Raw genomic sequence first — 18,941 nt, forward strand, 5'->3', positions numbered from 1 at the left:
GAGGTTTATTTGCCAGAGTTGTCTGTCATATTATTAAAATATTCTGAAAGTTGCTTTGGATGATGCTGAATTTTAGAATAGAACAGAACGGAACAGAACAAGGAGCATTAGAATGGAATGGAATAGAATAGAATAGAATTATTGGCCAGGTGTCAAATAGAATAGAATGGAATAGAATAGAATAGAATTTTGAGGTGGAAACTGCGAGGACAGAAATATTCCCATCTCTATTTAGATGACCAATAGGGCATGTTGATGCATTCATGGCCATTTTTCTTAAAAGGTGTTGCTACCCGTGAATGTGATTTAAGTGAATCAATAATGGGATTGTTTCTTTGCAAACCTGTCCCCCAACTTGACACATTCCATAGATGTGAGCAATTTGTCCCAAAGGTGCTTTTTTCCCCAAGAGATAACTTTCTGGTTTTTCTTCGAAGACGCTTCGCTTCTCATCCAAGAAGCTTCTTCAGCTCTGACTGGTTGGTGGGGGAATGGAAGGATTGATACTCCTTGCAGACAGCTGGCCATTTGTCTGTAGAGATTCCCAGTCATCCAGGTCATGGTTGTCCCAAAGATGCTTTTTCAAGAGGCAACTGGACTTTCTGGTTTTTCTTTGAAGATGTTTTGCTTCTCATCCGAGAAACTTTTTAAGCTCTCTAGACTCCAACTTCTTCAACTCCAGAGCCGAAGAAGCTTCATGGATGAGAAGTGAAACATCTTCAAAGAATAACCAGAAAGTCCAGTTGCCTCTTGAAATAAGCATCTTTGGGACAACCATGACCAGGATGACTGATAATCTCCATGGACAGGTGAGCAATTTGAGTTTCCTACCAAGAGCAATATAGGTATCTACAAGGCTGAAAAAGCCAGGATCCTTATGGAACAGCTGCTGCCGGTTTGGACCGATTTGGGCAAACCGGTAGTTCCAATTAACAGCTGGGCCCATCCATTTGCCCCGGCGTTATCCTGTCCTATATAATCGTGGTTTTGATGCCGTACACTCACATTTTCGGTTCTGGGAGAACCGGTTGTTACATTATGTGATGTCCACCTCTGCTTTTGGATTTAAGTTCTGTTAAGATACAGGCTGTTGTGCCTTAATGGCTTCTACAGTACATCACAGTGAAGTTGCCATAGTAACGGCTTTGCAGTACTCCACAAGGGGGCTCCCTCTAATACAGGATTGGGACAAATACATATCTGGGTTGTGCTGGGTTATCAGCTAGTTGGATATATAAAACTGAAACTCTCATGTCTGTTTGAAACCTTAATTGGGCAAATGGGGCATCCTAGGAGGAACAATTTTTAAATCAACATACCTCAAATGGGCTAATTTAAAGAATGCATCCAACATCTGAGACCCATGGGAGGTTCCTAAGAGATTGAAATATGGCAAAGTTGTGGTTGCTTCAGTGCTGCGGCTGTCAGCCACTGTCATGTGATCATCATTTTCAATGCTCCCTGCCAGCTTCCTAGAAGGAAAGTCAATGGGGAAGGCGTCAGGAAGCCGCTTTCACTTTCCTCAATGGAGAATCCATCAGGAAGCCACTTTGACGTTCCTCAATGGGAAAGCCAACAGGAAGGCACTTTCACTTTTCTCAGTGGGGAAGCCATCAGGAAGTCACTTTGGCTTTCCTCAATGGGGAAGCTGACAGGAAGCTACTTTCACTATCCTCAGTGGGGAAGCCAGCAGAAAGCCACTTTCCTCAATGGGGAAGCCAGCAGGAAGTCACTTTGACTTTCCTCAATGGGGAAGCCGGCAGGAAGTCACTTTGACTTTCCTCAATGGGGAAGCTGACAGGAAGCTACTTTTACTTTCCTCAGTGGGGAAGCCAGCAGAAAGCCACTTTCACTTTCCTCAATGGGGAAGCCGGCAGGAAGTCACTTTGACTCTCTGATGTTTTTTGCCCACCTGTGGTCATTCTTGTTCTCTATTTAGGTTAAGTGAATCACTGCAGTTGTTAAATGAGTAAAGGTTGTCAGGTGAATTTGGTTTCCTCATTGTTTTTGCTTGTCAAAAGGTTGCAAAAAGGGGGATCTCACATGACTCTGAGATGCTGCAAATGTTATAAATGTGAGTCAGTTGTCAAGCATAAATCACATGACCATGGGGGGGGTGCTGCAATGGTCGTAAGTGTGAAAAATGGTCATAATATAGCAATAGCAGTTAGACTTATATACCGCTTCATAGGGCTTTCAGCCCTCTCTAAGCGGTTTACAGAGTCAGCATATCGCCCCCAACAATCCGGGTCCTCATTTCACCCACCTCGGAAGGATGGAAGGCTGAGTTAACCTTGACCCGGTGAGATTTGAACAGCTGAACTGCAGATAGCAGTCAGCTGAAGTGGCCTGCAGTACTGCATCCTAACCACTGCGCCACCTCGGCTTGTCACCTTTTTCATTGCCGTTGTAACATCTAACGGTCATTAAGCAATCTGTTGTAAATCAAGGACTACCTGTATATAGAGATATATATCAGACTATATATGCAGAGACTCTAGAAAGTGTGCAGAGAAGAGCAATAAAGATGATCAAAGGTTTGGATGAATGGTTGAGGGAACTATTGTATTTTTCGGAGTATAAGATGCACCTTTTTCCTTCAAAAAAGGCTGAAAATCTGGGTGCGTCTTATACACTGAATACAGCATTCACAGCATTGGCCTCCCGAAACCCCGCCCCCTTTGCAAAAATGGCCATGCATAGCCTTTAGGAGGCTTCCAGAGTGCTCCTGGGAGCTGGGGAGGGCAGAAATGAGTGAAAAATGGGCCGTTTTTTACTCAATTCCCCCCCAGCCCCCGGGAGCACTCTATAAGCCTCCTAAAGGCTATGCATGTGCTTTTTCTTGGGTGAAAAATGGGCCCGTTTTCATAAAAATGGGCAGTTTTGGGGAGGTCTGCAAAATGCAAAAACTTTTTTTTTTAATTTACCTCTTTAAAATCTTGGTGCGTCGTTTACTCCGAAAAATACAGTACGTATGTCTTGTAGCCCATGAAAGAGAAGGATTAGAGGAGACATCTTGGCATCTTCCAGTATTTGAGGGGCTGCCACAGAGAAGAGAGCAACCTATTCTCCAGGTTCCACCACAAAACCGCGTTCCACTAAACCGCGCTTGACGAAACCGCGTAGCTGACATCATCAACAGGGCGACAACAGCACGGAGACAGAAGCACGCTGTAAATGCTAAACCTAAAATTAACCCCTAAACCTAAACCTAACCCTCCTAAACCTAACCCTAACCCTAACCCTAAACCTAATCCTAAACCTAACCCTTAACCTAACCCTAAACCTAACCCTTAACCTAACCCTAAACCTAATCTTAACCCTTAACCTAACCCTAAACCTAACCCTAACCCTTAACCTAACCCTTAACCTAACCCTAAACCTAACCCTTAACCTAACCCTAAACCTAACCCTAACCCTTAACCTAACCCTAACCCTAACCCTAACCCTTAACCTAACCCTAAACCTAACCCTAAACCTAACCCTAAACCTAACTCTTACCTTAAGTTGAATCGGCTTGCTTTCAAAGCGCTATTTAAAGCACCCTTCTTTCTCCATGCTGGCTGTTGTCGCCCTGTTGATGACGTCAGCGACGCGGTTTAATCGGGCACGGCTTAGTCGAGCGCGGTTTTGACGGGTCACGATTCTCCAAAGCACCTGAGGGCAGGGCAAGAAACAAGGGATGGAAACATATCGAAGAGAGAACCAGCCTAGAACTAAGGGGAAATTTCTTGACACTAAGAACAATCAACCAGTGGAATGGCTTGTCTTTGGATGTTGTGGGTTCTCCATCACTGGAGGTCTTCAAGAAGATATTGGACAGCCCTTTGTCTGGAATGGTATAAGATCTCCTGCCTTGAGCTGGGGGGTTGGACTAGAAGACCTTTGAGGTTCCTTCCAGTCCCATGACTTTATGTTCTATGTCCTCCCTCTAGATATATAGTGGAAGACAAATCCAGCCAGGCTCAGGTGCCATGACATTTGAGAAGGATCTAATTAAGTCTGAGATTGCTGAGAAAGGAAATATTAGCTGTCTATTCGGTGAAAACTAAATTGCAACCGATATTTATTAATTTTCTCTGACAGTCCTGGGGCAACGATGTAGGGAGTGAAGCAAGGCGAAAACTATGCTTGAGGGGCAACGTTTTTCTACACAACTATTTCAAAACTTTTGATAATCCCAGCCCTGCCATTCACGGCCCCATCACACATGGCAGGTTCTGCTCAGGCTGGATCCAGACGTCTGCAGAATCTCCTTGAGAGAAATGGCGGCTTGCTCTGATCTCCAACTTCTGCAGCCACTGCAGGGCCAGAGAAAAAAATCCACTCTCAGTTTGAACTGGTGACGTCTCCCTTCCTTGAAAGCACACGAGGGAAGGGATTTGCTGGGCCCTCTCCTTCAGCCCAAGCCACCTGATAGGATTGTTGTGGTGGGGGAAAATAGGAAGAGGAAGGAAAGAAGGAAAGGAAGAAGGGACGGAAATGGGAAAAGGGAGAGAGGGGGGAAAGGAAGGAAGGAGGAAGGAAGGAGGGAGGGAGGGAGGGAGGTTGGTTGGAAGGAGGCCAAAAGGAAGGGAAGGAGGGAGGGAGGGAGGGAGGGAAGGGAGAGAGGGAGGAAGGAAGGAAGGGGGAATGAAGGGAGGGAGGGAGAGAAGGAAGGAAGGGGGAAAGAAGGAAGGATGGAACGAAAGAGGGAGGGAAAGAAGGAAGGGAGGGGGAAAGAAGGAAGGAAGGAAGGAGGAAGGAAGGAGGGAGGGAGGTTGGTCGGAAGGAGGCCAAAAGGAAGGGAAGGAGGGAAGGAGGGAGGGAGGGAGGGAAGGGAGGAGAGAGGGAGGAAGGAAGGAAGGAAGGGGGAAATGAAGGGAAGGAGGGAGAGAAGGAAGGAAGGGGAAAGAAGGAAGGATGGAAGGAAAGAGGGAGGGAAAGAAGGAAGGGAGGGAAAGAAGGAAGGAAGGAAGGGAGGAAGAGAGGAAAGGGGAAAGGAGGAAGGAAGAGAGGGAGGGAGAGAAGAAAAGAAGGGGGAAAGAAGGAAGGATGGAAGGAAAGAGGGAGGGAAAGAAGGAAGGGGAGGGGGAAAGAAGGAAGGAAGGAAGGGAGGAAAGGGGAAAGGAGGAAGGAAGAGAGGGAGGGAGAGAAGGAAGGAAGGGGAAAAGAAAGAAGGAAGGGGGAAAGAAGAAAGGAAGGAAGGGAGGAAGGGAGGAAAGGAAAGGGGAAAGGAGGAAGGAAGAGAGGGACTACCCTTGAAAAGCGTTCGGAGACTGCAGTTAGTTCAGAATGCGGCCGCGCCAGCGATATTGGGTGTGCCGAGGTACACCCACGTTACACCTGTCCTCCGTGAGCTGCACTGGCTACCAATCGGTCTCCGGACTCAATTCAAGGTGTTGGTTATTACTTTTAAAGCCCTACATGGCTTAGGGCCAGGATACCTTCGAGACCGCCTGCTGCCACATACCTCCCAGTAGTCCGACTTTTTAGCCGTTTTATGATTGCTCAGCACAAGAAACACGTTCCACACATAGTTGTTGTCAAAAAACACTCCATTTTATATTACGTGCATCAGCTAAACGATTAAAAGCGACGTACGGAGAGACGGCGATACAGTCTCCTTACAGAGCATGTAAAACTGTGAAGCGGAGTCATCCGCGGTGAGGCAGCAGCTAGCTCAGCCTCACCTCAGCCCTCGCCTCAGAGGCTGAGCTCACTGCAGCCTCACCGCAAGTTCTCGCCTGAGTACTTGAACGGCAAATGTGAAAAATCTGCAATTTTAATACCAAATAATGTAAAACTGATGAAGTGAAATGGAAAATAACTTCATGGTACAGATCAGTAGATCAATACAAGGATTTAATTCATTTCCCCTTTTACAGTTTTTTCTTCATTTCATGATGAGAGGTGAGGCTGTGCCTCATTGGCCTCACTTGACTGCACTTCACTGAAGCACACCCATCATTCAATTCCCCCCGCTGCCCCCCACATGCATGCGCGCATCCCCCCTGCTGCCCCCACACACATGCGCGCATGACACACGCGCCCTGCCCTGTTTGGGCCTAGTAGGCTTCACTGAAGCCTCTGGAGGCCAGAAAATGGCCTGTAGGTAGGCCCTTTTTTCGCCCTCCCCAGGTTCTGGAGGCTTCCTGAAGCCTGGGGAGGGTGAAAATGGCCTTCCCCAGCCCTCTGGAGGCCTTTCTAAGCCTGAAAGTTAACTAGACGGCGCATGTACGCGCACTGCAGCTGACCCAGGGCCACGGCTCGCCTGCCCTCAGAGATGGCTCCGCATGCCACAGGTTCGCCATCACGGTCCTAGGAGGTCAAATGAGGGCAATTGCTCAAGCTAAATGCTTATGGATGCTTATTTTCTATTTATTCAGGTTGTCCTGCTGGGCCAGAATTATTTCTGGGTTTCTTGCCTGGTGCTTGCAGGTTTTATCATATTACAGGTATGCAGTCAAGGTAAGAAGCTGTCCCATCTTCCCATTGAATATTGGAACAAGGATAAATGGATGCTTGTCCAGAAGTGGGTTTGGATAGTCTCTCTGGGCCTCGTTTTGAGTATGGTGCTGTGTTGTCTTAACTGTCATACAATATGGCAGTTTTAGAGTTGTGATTTTTACACAAGGGGCAGGAAATAAGGGTAGGTGACTATTTGGCCCATTTCTTTATTTGGTTATGGATTTGAAAGTTTCTCCTTCTCCTTATATTAGTGGTTTTCTCTACTATAATGGGCTCTCTCTCTCTCTCTCTCTCTCTCTCTCTCATACCTATCAATCATATCTATCTATCTATCTATCTATCTATCTATCTATCTATCTATCTATCTATCTATCTATCTATCTATCTATCATCTATCTATCATCCCTCTCTTATCTCTCTCTCTTTATCTATCTATCATCTATCTTATATCTATCTATCTATCTATCTATCTATCTATCTATCTATCTATCTATCTATCTATCTATCTATCTATCTATCTATCATCTATCTATCATCCCTCTCTTATCTCTCTCTCTCTTTATCTATCTATCATCTATCTTATATCTATCTATCTATCTATCTATCTATCTATCTATCTATCTATCTATCTATCTATCTATCTATCTATCTATCTATCTATCTATCTATCTATCTATCTATCTATCTATCTATCTATCTATCCATCCATCCATCCATCCATCCATCCATCCATCCATCCATCCATCTATCTATCTATCTATCTTCTATCTATTATCATCTCTCTCTCTCTCATCTATCATCTCTCTCTCTCTACCTACCTACCTACCTATTATCTCTCTATCTCTCTATCTTTCTCTCTCTCTCTCTCTCTCTCTCTCTCTCTCTCTCTCTCTCTCTCTATCTATCTATCTATCTATCATCTATCATCTATCTATCTATCTATCTATCTATCTATCTATCTATCTATCTATCTATCTATCTATCTATCATCTATCTATCATCCCTCTCTTATCTCTCTCTCTCTTTATCTATCTATCATCTATCTTATATCTATCTATCTATCTATCTATCTATCCATCCATCCATCCATCCATCCATCCATCCATCCATCCATCTATCTATCTATCTATCTATCTATCTATCTTCTATCTATTATCATCTCTCTCTCTCTCTCTCTCATCTATCATCTCTCTCTCTCTACCTACCTACCTACCTATTATCTCTCTATCTTTCTATCTCTCTATCTCTCTATCTCTCTATCTCTCTATCTCTCTATCTCTCTATCTATCATCTATCATCTATCATCTATCATCTATCATCTATCATCTATCTATCTATCTATCTATCTATCTATCTATCTATCTATCTATCTATCTATCTATCTATCTATCTATCTATCATCTATCTATATCTATCATCTATCTATCTATCTATCTATCTATCTATCTATCTATCTATCTATCTATCTATCTATCTATCTATCTATCTATCATCTCTCTCTCTCTCTGTCTCTCTGTCCTTATCTTTGTCTCTGTCTCTCTCTATCTCTCTACCGACCTACCTATCTATCTAATCACCTATCTATCTATCCCTACCTTTCACTGGAAGCTTTCAAGAAGAGACTGGACTTTCATCTGTGTAGGGTCTCCTGCTTGGGTGGGGGGATGGACTAGATGACCTCCAATTCCCTTAATCTGTAATCTGTAAGATACTTTATGACTTCCTATTATTTGGGTGTCTTCTCTTACCATGTGAAATCAATCACCAAACCAGGAAATGATCACACAATATGACGAAAAGACATACTAAGAATGGACTTTTCTATGAAACGCAGTCTATTTGTCTCCCAACGCTCAGATTAATTAAGATCTCAGATTGGGCATTCCGCTGCCAACATTCTTCTCAGCCTGTTGTGTGGCTCCTAGAGTGACCACCAAGATTCTGGGATGCGGAAGAAGAGTGGAAAACAATTTCTGGCTTTATTAACCAAATAATTCCCCCTTTGTCTCCCTGGCTTTGCTCCAGCAGTGAGACCCAATGAAAAATCCTGCCTGTTTGTCTATGCCATCCTTCACAATGGAAGGCTCTCCCATTTTTGCTTTGCTCAGAGCTGCTTCTGAATTTCAGCTTTGTTTTCCCGCGCAACATAATTTCCTTTCCAGGAAGCTAGAAGTCTATCTCCCAAAGGTTAAAGGTCCCAGATGTGGAACGGAGTCGGTTACTGTGGTCCTTTGGAACCATTCTTGGACTCCAACGGTTGCATTTCATGGATGACATTTTTGAGTTTTGGAGGCTGTGTTGCGGAGTGGTGGCTGGCCCCTAATGCCTGCTGTCAATCACTTGGGTCTTGCAAGTAGGCAGCATGTAAATCAGGGGTCCTCAAACCTTTTAAACGGGGGGGAGGCAATTCACGGTCCCACAGACTGTTCCTATGCACACTGCACGTATCTTATTTGTAGTGCAAAAAAACCACTATGAAATAATAATAATACAATATTTAAAATGCATTCAATTTTGGTCGCCACGATGTAGAAAAGATGTGGAGACTCTAGAAAGAGTGAAGAGAAGAGCAACAAAGAGGATTAGCGGACTGAAGGCTAAAACATATGAGGAACGGTTGCAGGGACTGGGTTTGTCTAGTTTAATAGAAAGAAAGACTAGGGGAGACATGATAGCAGTCTTCCAATATCTTAGGGGCTGCCACAAAGAAGAGGGAATCAAACTATTCTCCAAAGCACCTGAGGGCAGAACAAGAAGCAATGGATGGAAACTAATCAAGGAGAGGCGCAACTTAGAACTGAGGAGAAATTTCCTGACAGAACAATTAATCAGTGGTACAACTTGTCTCCAGAAGTTGTGAGTGCCCCAACACTGGAAGTCTTTAAGAAGATGTTGGATAACCATTTGTCTGAAACGGTATAGGGTTTCCTGCCTAGGCAGAGGGTTGGACTAGAAGACCTCCAAGGTCCCTTCCAACTCTGCTATTGTATTGTATTGTATTGTATTGTATTGTATTGTATTGTATTGTATTGTATTGTATTGTATTGTATTGTATTGTATTGTATTGCACTGCACTGCACTGCACTGCACTGCACTGCACTGCACTGTACTGTATTCCATTCCATTCCATTCCATTCCATTCCATTCCATTCTATTCTATTCTATTCTATTCTATTCTATTCTGTGAACAGGTTCTGGCTGCATTTGTTAGGCCCAAAAGACAGAACCTCACTTGGCAGGCAGCGAGGCCCTTGAACCTCAAATCCACCCAGATTTAATGTACCGAGGGACCGATGCCCCACATTACCAGATTGATCCTGAAATCGGTGCGTCAAAGACAAGGCACTGAAGGATGCAATCCAGAGGTGGCATTCAGGCAGTTCGGACCGGTTTGCCCGAACCAATAGTGGAAATCATGGGTGGACCTGCCCACTTCCCCCCCCCGCTCTCTGCCGTCCTGTTTAGGCACATTTTCAAATGGAGTGGATGCATGAAAGCTGTACGTGCGAGCAAAACGTATGCGCAGATGGCCTTTTGCATGCATTGATGTGTGCGCGCTCACATTTGCGAACCGGTAGGGAAAGTAAGTGAATACCACATCTGATAAAGTAACAATAGCCACCTCTACTCCCCCACACAAAACCCATCACTTTTTCTGTTTCTATTTGTACAAATAATGCTGTTTCTTTGCAGGGCCAAACCGCCTGAAGCTGACAGTCCTTTCAGAAGACAGATTACAAATGAAGTGGAAGGAAAGCGAAGGAAACACCAGCGGGTACAAAGTTCGCGTAAAGCCAATGGCAGGTATAATACTCAAGAAATCCAGCCGAGCTCCTTCCAGAAATATACCAATTTGAAGGGGGTTCTATGTCACTGATTTGTATCTGAACAGGGCTGGCTTCAGCTTTGGATCTTCACTTTATTTATTTAAAGCAAGGATCACCAACCTTGGCCGCTCGAAGACTTGTGGACTTCAACTCCCAGAATTCTCCAGCTGGCTGTGGAATTCTGGGAGTTGAAGTCCACAAGTCCTACCGTGGCCATGTTTTGGAGACCCCTGATTTAAAACACCCAGTTGTCCTTGGTGACGTTTCCGCTTCACTCTAGTTCAGGAATCTCCAAATTTCACAACTTGTGGACTTCAACTCCCAGAATTCCTCAGAGAGCATGCTGGTTGGAGAATTCTGGGAATTGAAGTCCTCAAGTCTTAAAGTGGCCAAGTTTTGGAGACCCCCTGATTTAAAAGACCCGTTTGTGCTTCGTGATGTTCCTGCTTCAGTCTAGTCGAGCCGAGGTGGCGCAGTGGTTAAATGCAGCACTGCAGGCTACTTCAGCTGACTGCAGTTCTGCAGTTCGGCTGTTCAAATCTCACCGGCTCAAGGTTGACTCAGCCTTCCATCCTTCCGAAGTGGGTAAAATGAGGACCCGGATTGTTGTTGGGGGCAATATGCTGACTCTGTAAACCGCTTAGAGAGGGCTGAAAGCCCTATGAAGCGGTATATAAGTCTAACTGCTATTGCTATTGCTATAGTTCAGGAGTCTCCAAACTTGGCATCTTGTGGACTTCATCTCCCAGAATTCCTCAGAGAGCATGCTGGCTGGAGGATTCTGGGAATTGAAGTCCATAAGTCTTAAAGTTTCTGGGTTTGGAGACCCCCGGCGTACTATCGGTGTTTCTCAATCTTGGCAACTTTCAGATAGGTGGACTTCAACTCCCGGAATTCCCTAGCCAGAATTCCTCAATAGTTGGTTGTCGAATTCTGGGAGTTGGTCCACGAATCTGAAAATTGCTAAGATTGAGGAACACTGGTTTAATGGTTGCTGAATCAGCTCAGGGATAGTAGCATAAATTAAACGTCAAACTATTCTTAGCACAGTTTGGATTTTAGATTTATTTCCCATGTGGTCCAAAATTGAAGGTGCTGGACTAGGTGTGTTGAAAAACCCTGGTTCTAGGTTCAGTATTTGAAGCTCCTTGAGAAGACTTTGAGTCAATCTCAAAGGTGATTTTTCCCCCCCCAAGAGGCAACTGGACTTTCTGGTTTTTCTTTGAAGACGTTTCGCTTGTCATCCAAGACGCTTCTTCAGCTCTGACTGGATGGTGGGGAATGGAAGGATTTATACTCCTTGCAGGCAGCTGGTCATTGGCATCCTTTTAATATTAAGGTCACCTGGAGATTTTAACAACTCACTAAAAGAATGCAAACGACTGGGCTAGATGGAAACATTTGGAACACAGAACGCACAATAATAGATTCAATCAGAGAGAGTTGGTTATTTGCACTCTTTTTGGAGAGTCACTGAGGCTGCTTGGAGGTTTATCTGTGTCCAAGTGGCCTCAATGACTCTCTAAAGCAGTGTTTCTCAACCTTGGCGACTTTCAGTCCTGTGGACTTCAACTCCCAGAATTCCCCCAGCCAGCTATGCTGGCTGGGGGATTCTGGGAGTTGAAGTCCAAAGGACTGAAAGTCGCCAAGGTTGAGAAACACTGCTCTAAAGGTTCCTCTCGTATATATGTGCTAGTTGTTCCCGACTCTAGGGGGCGCTGCTCATCTCCATTTCAAAGCCGAAGAGTCAGCGCTGTCTGAAGATGTCTCCGTGGTCATGTGGCCGGCATGACTAAACACCGAAGGAGCACAGAACGCTGTTACCTTCCCACCAAAGGTGGTTCCCGTTTTTTCAACTTGCATTTTTACATGCTTTCGAACTGCTAGGTTGGCAGAAGCTGGGACAAGTAATGGGAGCTCACTCCGTTATGTGGCGCTAGGGATTCGAACTGCCAAACTGCTGACCTTTCTGTTCGTCAAGCTCAGCGTCTTAGCTACCAAGGCACCGTGTCCCTCCAATGACTCTCTACAAGAATGCAAATGACCAGCTGGCTGCAAGGAAAATAAATCCTTCCATTCCCCACCATCCAGTCAGAGCTGAAGAAGCTTCTTGAATGAGAAGAGAAATGTCTTCAAAGAAAATCCAGTTGCCACTTAAAAAAAACACCTTTGCAACAACCTGGATGACTGTGAATCTCCATAGACTTTGAGTCAATCTTTCCCCATCAGCTGAAAAACCAGGGTGATACCTGTTCTGACCCCCTCCTCTGTCCAGTAACCAATGCCGAAACAAGCTTAACTGGAAATGCCACAGCACTTTATTAGCAGGAAACCAAATCCTCGGTGGCTGAAAGCCAAGCACAACAAAACAGATAAGAACCTCGGCAGCAACTCAGACTTCGACAGAGACAGATAACAGCTTCTCCAGCGTTAAGAATGAAGTTGAGTCCTGCAAATCAGACTCCTCCCCGAGTCTCTCCTTAAATACAATCTTGAGAGGAGCCTAATTACAATCACCTGAGTCCATTTATCTTTTGTAACTGCATAGCTGCTCTCTATGTCAATCTGCCCGGCATTGCCGGGCATCCAAGACCACCTCCTTTGTCTCCTCGTCGCTACTCCAAGGCCTGACGTCAGGAGCACATTCCCTTTGGTTCTCACCGTTGCTCCATGCCTCAGGCACCTCCTGGTGGCCAACCAGCCTCTCTGCACCCTGCTCAGAGTCGGAACCCTGTCCAGGGTCCTCCACCTCTTCCAGAGCCGACTCAGAGGGCCCCTCGCTGGCGGAGTCTGTTTGCAGCTCCAATGGCTCCTGCTGGGCCACAACAGATACCCATACAAAGGAGGCAATGGTTGGGTAGCAACAAAATCAAAGCCCCACCCCTTTCTTTGCTGCATGCACAAAAGGGGTGGAGCTACTGTCCTCGAAAGAACAGTGTTTCTTGGCGACTTTAGATGGGTAGACTTCATGCCAACTGGGGAATTCTGGGAGTTGAAATCTATGCATCTTAAAATTGGTATGTTAGGAAAAACCATCCAAAGACATGCAAAATAGAGAGGAATAGATACAAAGATTTTTAAAAATTGCACAATTATCCAACAATGAAAATCTGATTTTAAAGAAAGAAAATCTGATTTTAAACCTCCAGATAAAGTGAACATGTGTAACAAAACACTTTTCTTGCGCTGATCTTTATTAAAAAGACCTTCCTTGTTGACCTTCCTTTTAGAATAAAATTAGCATTGATAAAATTACCATTTCAGATCTCTGACCTTGGATACACCTAAACCGATTGTTATCTCCTTTATCTTTAATTCAGATGAATTTGGAAAATATGCAGAGTTATCATTCTGGGGGACCCTTAAGCTAATTACAGATGTGCAAAATCAGATCTAAACCTACTCTGATTATATCCCTGAGGGGGCTGCAGCTTTCCCATGAAGTAGATTCGATGTGAAGTTTAATTCTAGTTGGTTAAACAAGCCAATAACACACCAGAAACTGACAAAGCTGTGAAAGGCGCTCATATTTTACACACAAAGCTGAATTATACAAGGAGAATGAAGACAGAGCGTGCCTCTATTTAATTTAATTCCAAGTCAAATGGTCAATAGATTTAATTTTAGGGTAGCTACAGAGTTTATGAAACAGGCAATTTCCCACATCACGTGTTCTGCCATTTTTCTTATAGTTTGCCAATTCGCAGGTGTTTGGAAAACAACTTCTCTCCGAATCAGGAGATTAGGAGATGTGCTCAGTGACAAAGAAATATTGAGGGAAGACAAGGAGGCTGTAGAGATGGTAGAACTTGATGGATTCACAGTGGGGAAAGGAGACATTTCAGTCTAGGATAGCCAAACATCAGAAGGAATCTAGAACAGCCTAGAACAAAAGAGGAATTTCCTGACAGTGAGAACAATTAATCAGTGGAATCAGAGGTGGGATTCAGCAGGTTCTGACCAGTTCTGGAGAACCGGTAGTGGAAATTTTGAGTAGGTCGGAGAACTGGCAAATATCACCTCTGGCTGGCCTCGCCCACATCTCTGCCTCCCGATCCCAGTGGATTGGGAACAGTAGTGGGTTGCTCTTACTGTCACTACCGGTACATTGCTTGTGGTCTGTTCGCGCATGCACCTGACATGCGCTGTGCACGCATGCACACTCTACCGCCCCTGGACACCCAGCTGCTCATCGGAGGTCGTACAGGTGCTGCACGCTGTGTGCATGTGCTCAATTGGCCCAGTTGCTTCAAAAACAGGTATGGAACAGGGGCGGGCGGGTGGCCCAAACGAGCCACCATACAGGTACAGTGGCCATTGCTACTGACTACTACCGGTATGACCGTACTGGGCCATACCGGCCAGAACCCACCACTGATCGGGAGGGAATGGGGAGTTTGCAGTATCCTTCCTCTGCCATGCCTACCAAACCATGCCCACAGAACTGGTAGTAAAAAAAATTCGAAGCCTACCACTGAGTGGAAGGCTTGCTTCAGGAACTTGTGGAGGTTTCCAAGAAGAGACTGGACAGTCATTTGTCCGGAATGGTATGGGTCTCCCGTTCGAACAGGGGGATGGACTAGAAGACCTCCAGGGTCCCTTCCAAGCCTAAATATTATTCTATCTTCTCTATCTATTCCAATTGATAAGTTGTATTAAATGGCATAGACTTTAATGAGCTCACGGAAGCTTATGCCTTTTAATAAAATGAACTGGTCGGAAAAAATGATACTCGTCTCCTTCTGACATTCGGATGGATTCATGGTGTCTACGGGCTGTCCTCACTTAACGGCCAGTTGCTTAGCAAGTGTTTTAAGTTATAACAGACACCCAAAAGGTACTTATGACCTTGTTCTGGGGTTCCGATGGTGGCCCCTGTGTGCGGCACGCGCGGGCGCGCACACACACAAACACACACGCACTCCTGGTGGTCACATGACTGCATTTTTGCACTTGGCAACCAGTTTGCCTGTGTGTGTGTGAGTGTGAGTGTGTGTGTTACAGGCTGTAAAGCACCCATTCTGCCTCCATTGTAAGTCTGAGTGGTCGTTAAGCGACCACTTGTAAGTCAAGGGCTTTGATTGGATGTTTAATGATTAATGATTTGTACGTTGGTGAATTTATTTATTTTCGTTCTACCTATTGTAGGTGACTCCGAGCAGGAAGTGATGCTGAAAACCAAGATGGCAAAAGCAACTGTGGGGGGGCTGAGTCCCACCAAGGAATACACTCTGCAGATCTACATCCTCAATGGCTCCCAGGAGGCCCTCTTGGTCAAGAGGAAATTTGTGAGTAAGTGCAGTTTCTGCTTCCTTCTGGCCCATGCACTTTACTGTTGGCCTGGCTGGCTTTGTTGTTGTCTTTGGTGTTCTCTGAGGTTATTTTATTGCAGGCGTTGCATTACCTAAGTAGGTAACATCATCAGTGCAAGAAGGGAGTGGGGTTTGCAAGGAGGAGGAGGAGGAGGAGGAGGAGGAGGAGGAGGAGGAGGAGGAGGAGGAGGAGGAGGGGGAGGAGGAGGAGGACTGTGGAGTCCTTGGTGCTCTCTGAGCTTGGTTGTTTTCTTGCAGACATTTAGACTTATCTAGAATAAGTTTGGGGACACAGTGGCTCAGTGGTGAAGATTCTGAGCTTGTCGATCAGAAAGGTCGGCAGTTCGGCGGTTCGAATCCCTAGCACCGCATAACGGAGTGAGCTCCCATGACTTGTCCCAGCTTCTGCCAACCTAGCAGTTCGAAAGCATGTAAAAATGCAAGTAGAAAAATTAGGAACCACCTTTGGTGGGAAGGGAACAGCGTTCCGTGAGCCTTCGGTGTTTAGTCATGCTGGCCACATGACCACGGAGACGTCTTCGGACAGCGCTGGCTTTGAAACGGAGATGAGCACCGCCCCCTAGAGTTGGGAACGACTAGCATATATGTGCAAGGGGAACCTTTTAGAATAACTTTATTGTCACTTTGAATGTACATTAATTGGCATAAAAATGAAATGTCTTTGCATGCAGCCCTCAAAGGGTCAGCTCCTCCAGTATACACTACATGAACATGACAAGATAAATAAATAAATTCAAAATTATGTATATACCCCACATATATTATATGACACAGACAAACAATACAGTCTTTCATTATCCAACTAAGTAGCATCATCATTGCTAGAAGGGGTTTACGAGGAGGAGGAGGAGGAGGAGGAGGAGGAGGAGGAGGAGGAGGAGGATCTGTGACCCAACTAGGGAATGTCATCAGTTCTAGAAGGGAGGGGGTATGCAGAGAGGAGGAGGAGGAAGAGGAGGAAGAGGAAGAGGAGGAAGAAGAGGAAGAAGAGGAAGAAGAGGAAGAGGAGGAGACCTCTGGGAATTTTGGTGCTCTTTTGTTTTCTTGTAGACATTTCACGACCCAACTATGTAACATCATCAATGCTAGAAGGGGGTAGGATTGGATAAACACTGTTCATATAGCATTTCTATATGTTCTATATGTTCTATATAGTTCTAGAAGGGAGTGGGGTTTGCAAGGAGGAGAAGGACTGTGGGAATCTTGGTGCTCTTTTGCTTTCTTGCAGACGTTTCATTTCCCAGCTATGTAACATCATCAATGCTAGAAGGGGGTAGGATTGGATAAACGCTGTTCATATACTAGTGCCGTGATGGCGAACGTTTGGCACACATGCCCAAAGTGGCACATGAAGCCATGTCGCCCAGCACGTGTGACCTTGCCTGTTTCTCTTCTGGGTTTGTGGTACGTGATGATCAGCTGTCTTTTGAGCGCACGGCAGTGCTAATTGTTGGGTGCGCATACGTGCCAGAACCCGGAGGTTTGCTTTTCCAGAGCATGATCCCTTTATGCACATGGCAATGCCTAAAACCGGCCTGTGCATATGCGCCAGCCAGCTGATTGTCAGACGTGCATGTGCACTAGAACCCGGAAGTTAGGCTTTTCTGGACCACGGCCCCAGCAAGCATGCATGCATGCGTGCGCAATGTTTCCGCACAACCTTTCCGGCACTCGGGGCCGAAAAGGTTCACCATCACTGTACTAGTGGCTTGCTCTGTCAGTGTTGGTTGGGGTCAGAGGTGGGTTTCAAATTTTTTTAGAACCTCTTCTGTAGGTGTGGCCTGCTTTGTGGAAGTGGTTTGCCGGCCATGTGACTGAGTGGGAGTGGCTTGTCAGCCATGTGACTGGGTGGGCGTGGCCAACTTGTAAAATGTGGTGAAACTCACTTAAAAACGTTCTTGCTTAGCAACCAAAATGTTGGCTCAGGAACTCTGGCATTTGAAGCACACAAGTCTTAAAGCTGTCAAGTTACAAGGCCCTTGCACCCCAAACCCTTTAGAAAAAAAACCCCCAGGGGTGTTCAAAGTTAACAGCTTTAAGACTTGTGGACTTCAACTCCCAGAATTCCTCCTCCAGTCATGTTGGCTCAGGAACTCTGGCATTGAAGTGTGCAAATCTTAAAGCTGTCAAGTTACAAGACCCTTGCACCCCTAATCCTTTAGGGAAAAAACCCAGGGGTGTTCAAACTTGACAGCTTTAAGACTTGTGGACTTCAACTCCCAGAATTCCTCTTCTCGGTCTCCATCTTGATGATGTGCGGATGGGCGGGGGGAGGGAGCTGGAACCGGTTCTAAACAGCACTGTAGATTTGTGGAACCTCTTCTATAGAAGAGCTTAGAACTGTCAGGAACCCACCCCTGGTGGGGATGTTCTTGGTAGTTGCTTGATCAGGCTGTTGTTTACTGTTTGGTTGTTTGTTAAGAAACTACCAACAACACTCCCACCAACTCTGTCAGAGTAAGTCCGGGCCTCCATCTGATTTGCTCGATCTCTGGATTGTCTTCATTTTCATGTCACTTTGGCTGCCACAGTTGAAGAACTGAAAAACCACTCCCAGGCCAGAAGCCACAGGAAGCATCCAACCAGCATGTCGGAGAAGGGAGGAATTCTACCACTTGAAGTCACTTCACCAACTCCCGATGAAACTTCCACTTTGATCGGTATGAACGAGGGTCACGGGAGGGGGAATATGGGGAAGTGGATTGAGCTCATAAAGGTAAAGAATCACCATACATTTCAGCCCCATGCCTGATGACCGCAGGTAGTCCTTGACTTACAACCATTCGTTTAGTGACTGTCCAAAGTTACAATGGCACCAGCGGTGGGTTTCACATTTTGTTACCACTGGTTCGCCCCATGCGCCCACGGCCTTCCGTGCATGCACTTTGCTCACACGCAACCTCCGCGCATGCGCCCGGCCTCAAAAACGTGCCTAAATAGGTGTCAGCGTTCCAAATATCATGCAGAATTAAATCAGAGTCCAAGGCAGAGCTATCCTTAAAGTTCCAATTTAATAAGGCAGACATGTTGGCAACCATCTGTGGAATCCCAATTCTGGAAGTTACATCGGATTCCCACCCAGTTGAAAGTTCATGATCTTGTCCCCGCACCCACAAATCCATCACATGGTCCAATCTTCTTCCACGCTGGCATCTCCACCCAGCTGCTTCCGGTCAGGTGCAGAGGTACGGAGACAAAAGATGACCTTGGGCTTCTAGAAAAGAACGACAACAACACATTCCACCATTCTACTCCTTTCTATTCCCCCCTCCCAACTACTACACTAATGAAACAGCATAATGAAATAAGAGAGAGTGTGGCAGGCCAAAGA

At 45.6% G+C, this 18,941-nt stretch overlaps 1 protein-coding gene across 1 annotated transcript in view; it reads left to right on the top strand.

Moving 5' to 3' along the window:
- Nucleotides 1-776: 776 nt before the first annotated feature.
- COL20A1 (collagen type XX alpha 1 chain) overlaps nucleotides 777-18,941 on the top strand; it is a 204,453-nt gene continuing 186,288 nt past the window's right edge. The window contains exons 1-5 of the mRNA XM_087720870.1: nucleotides 777-809; nucleotides 6,369-6,450; nucleotides 10,144-10,254; nucleotides 15,426-15,569; nucleotides 18,142-18,270. Coding sequence (XP_087576996.1) covers nucleotides 777-809; nucleotides 6,369-6,450; nucleotides 10,144-10,254; nucleotides 15,426-15,569; nucleotides 18,142-18,270 — 499 coding nt within the window. The remainder of the gene's footprint in view (nucleotides 810-6,368; nucleotides 6,451-10,143; nucleotides 10,255-15,425; nucleotides 15,570-18,141; nucleotides 18,271-18,941) is intronic.

This window comes from Thamnophis sirtalis, unplaced genomic scaffold (assembly GCF_051295495.1).
Source record: "Thamnophis sirtalis isolate CommonGarterSnake01/CBP01778 unplaced genomic scaffold, rThaSir2_p1.2 scaffold_7, whole genome shotgun sequence".
Classification (NCBI taxonomy): domain Eukaryota; kingdom Metazoa; phylum Chordata; class Lepidosauria; order Squamata; family Natricidae; genus Thamnophis; species Thamnophis sirtalis.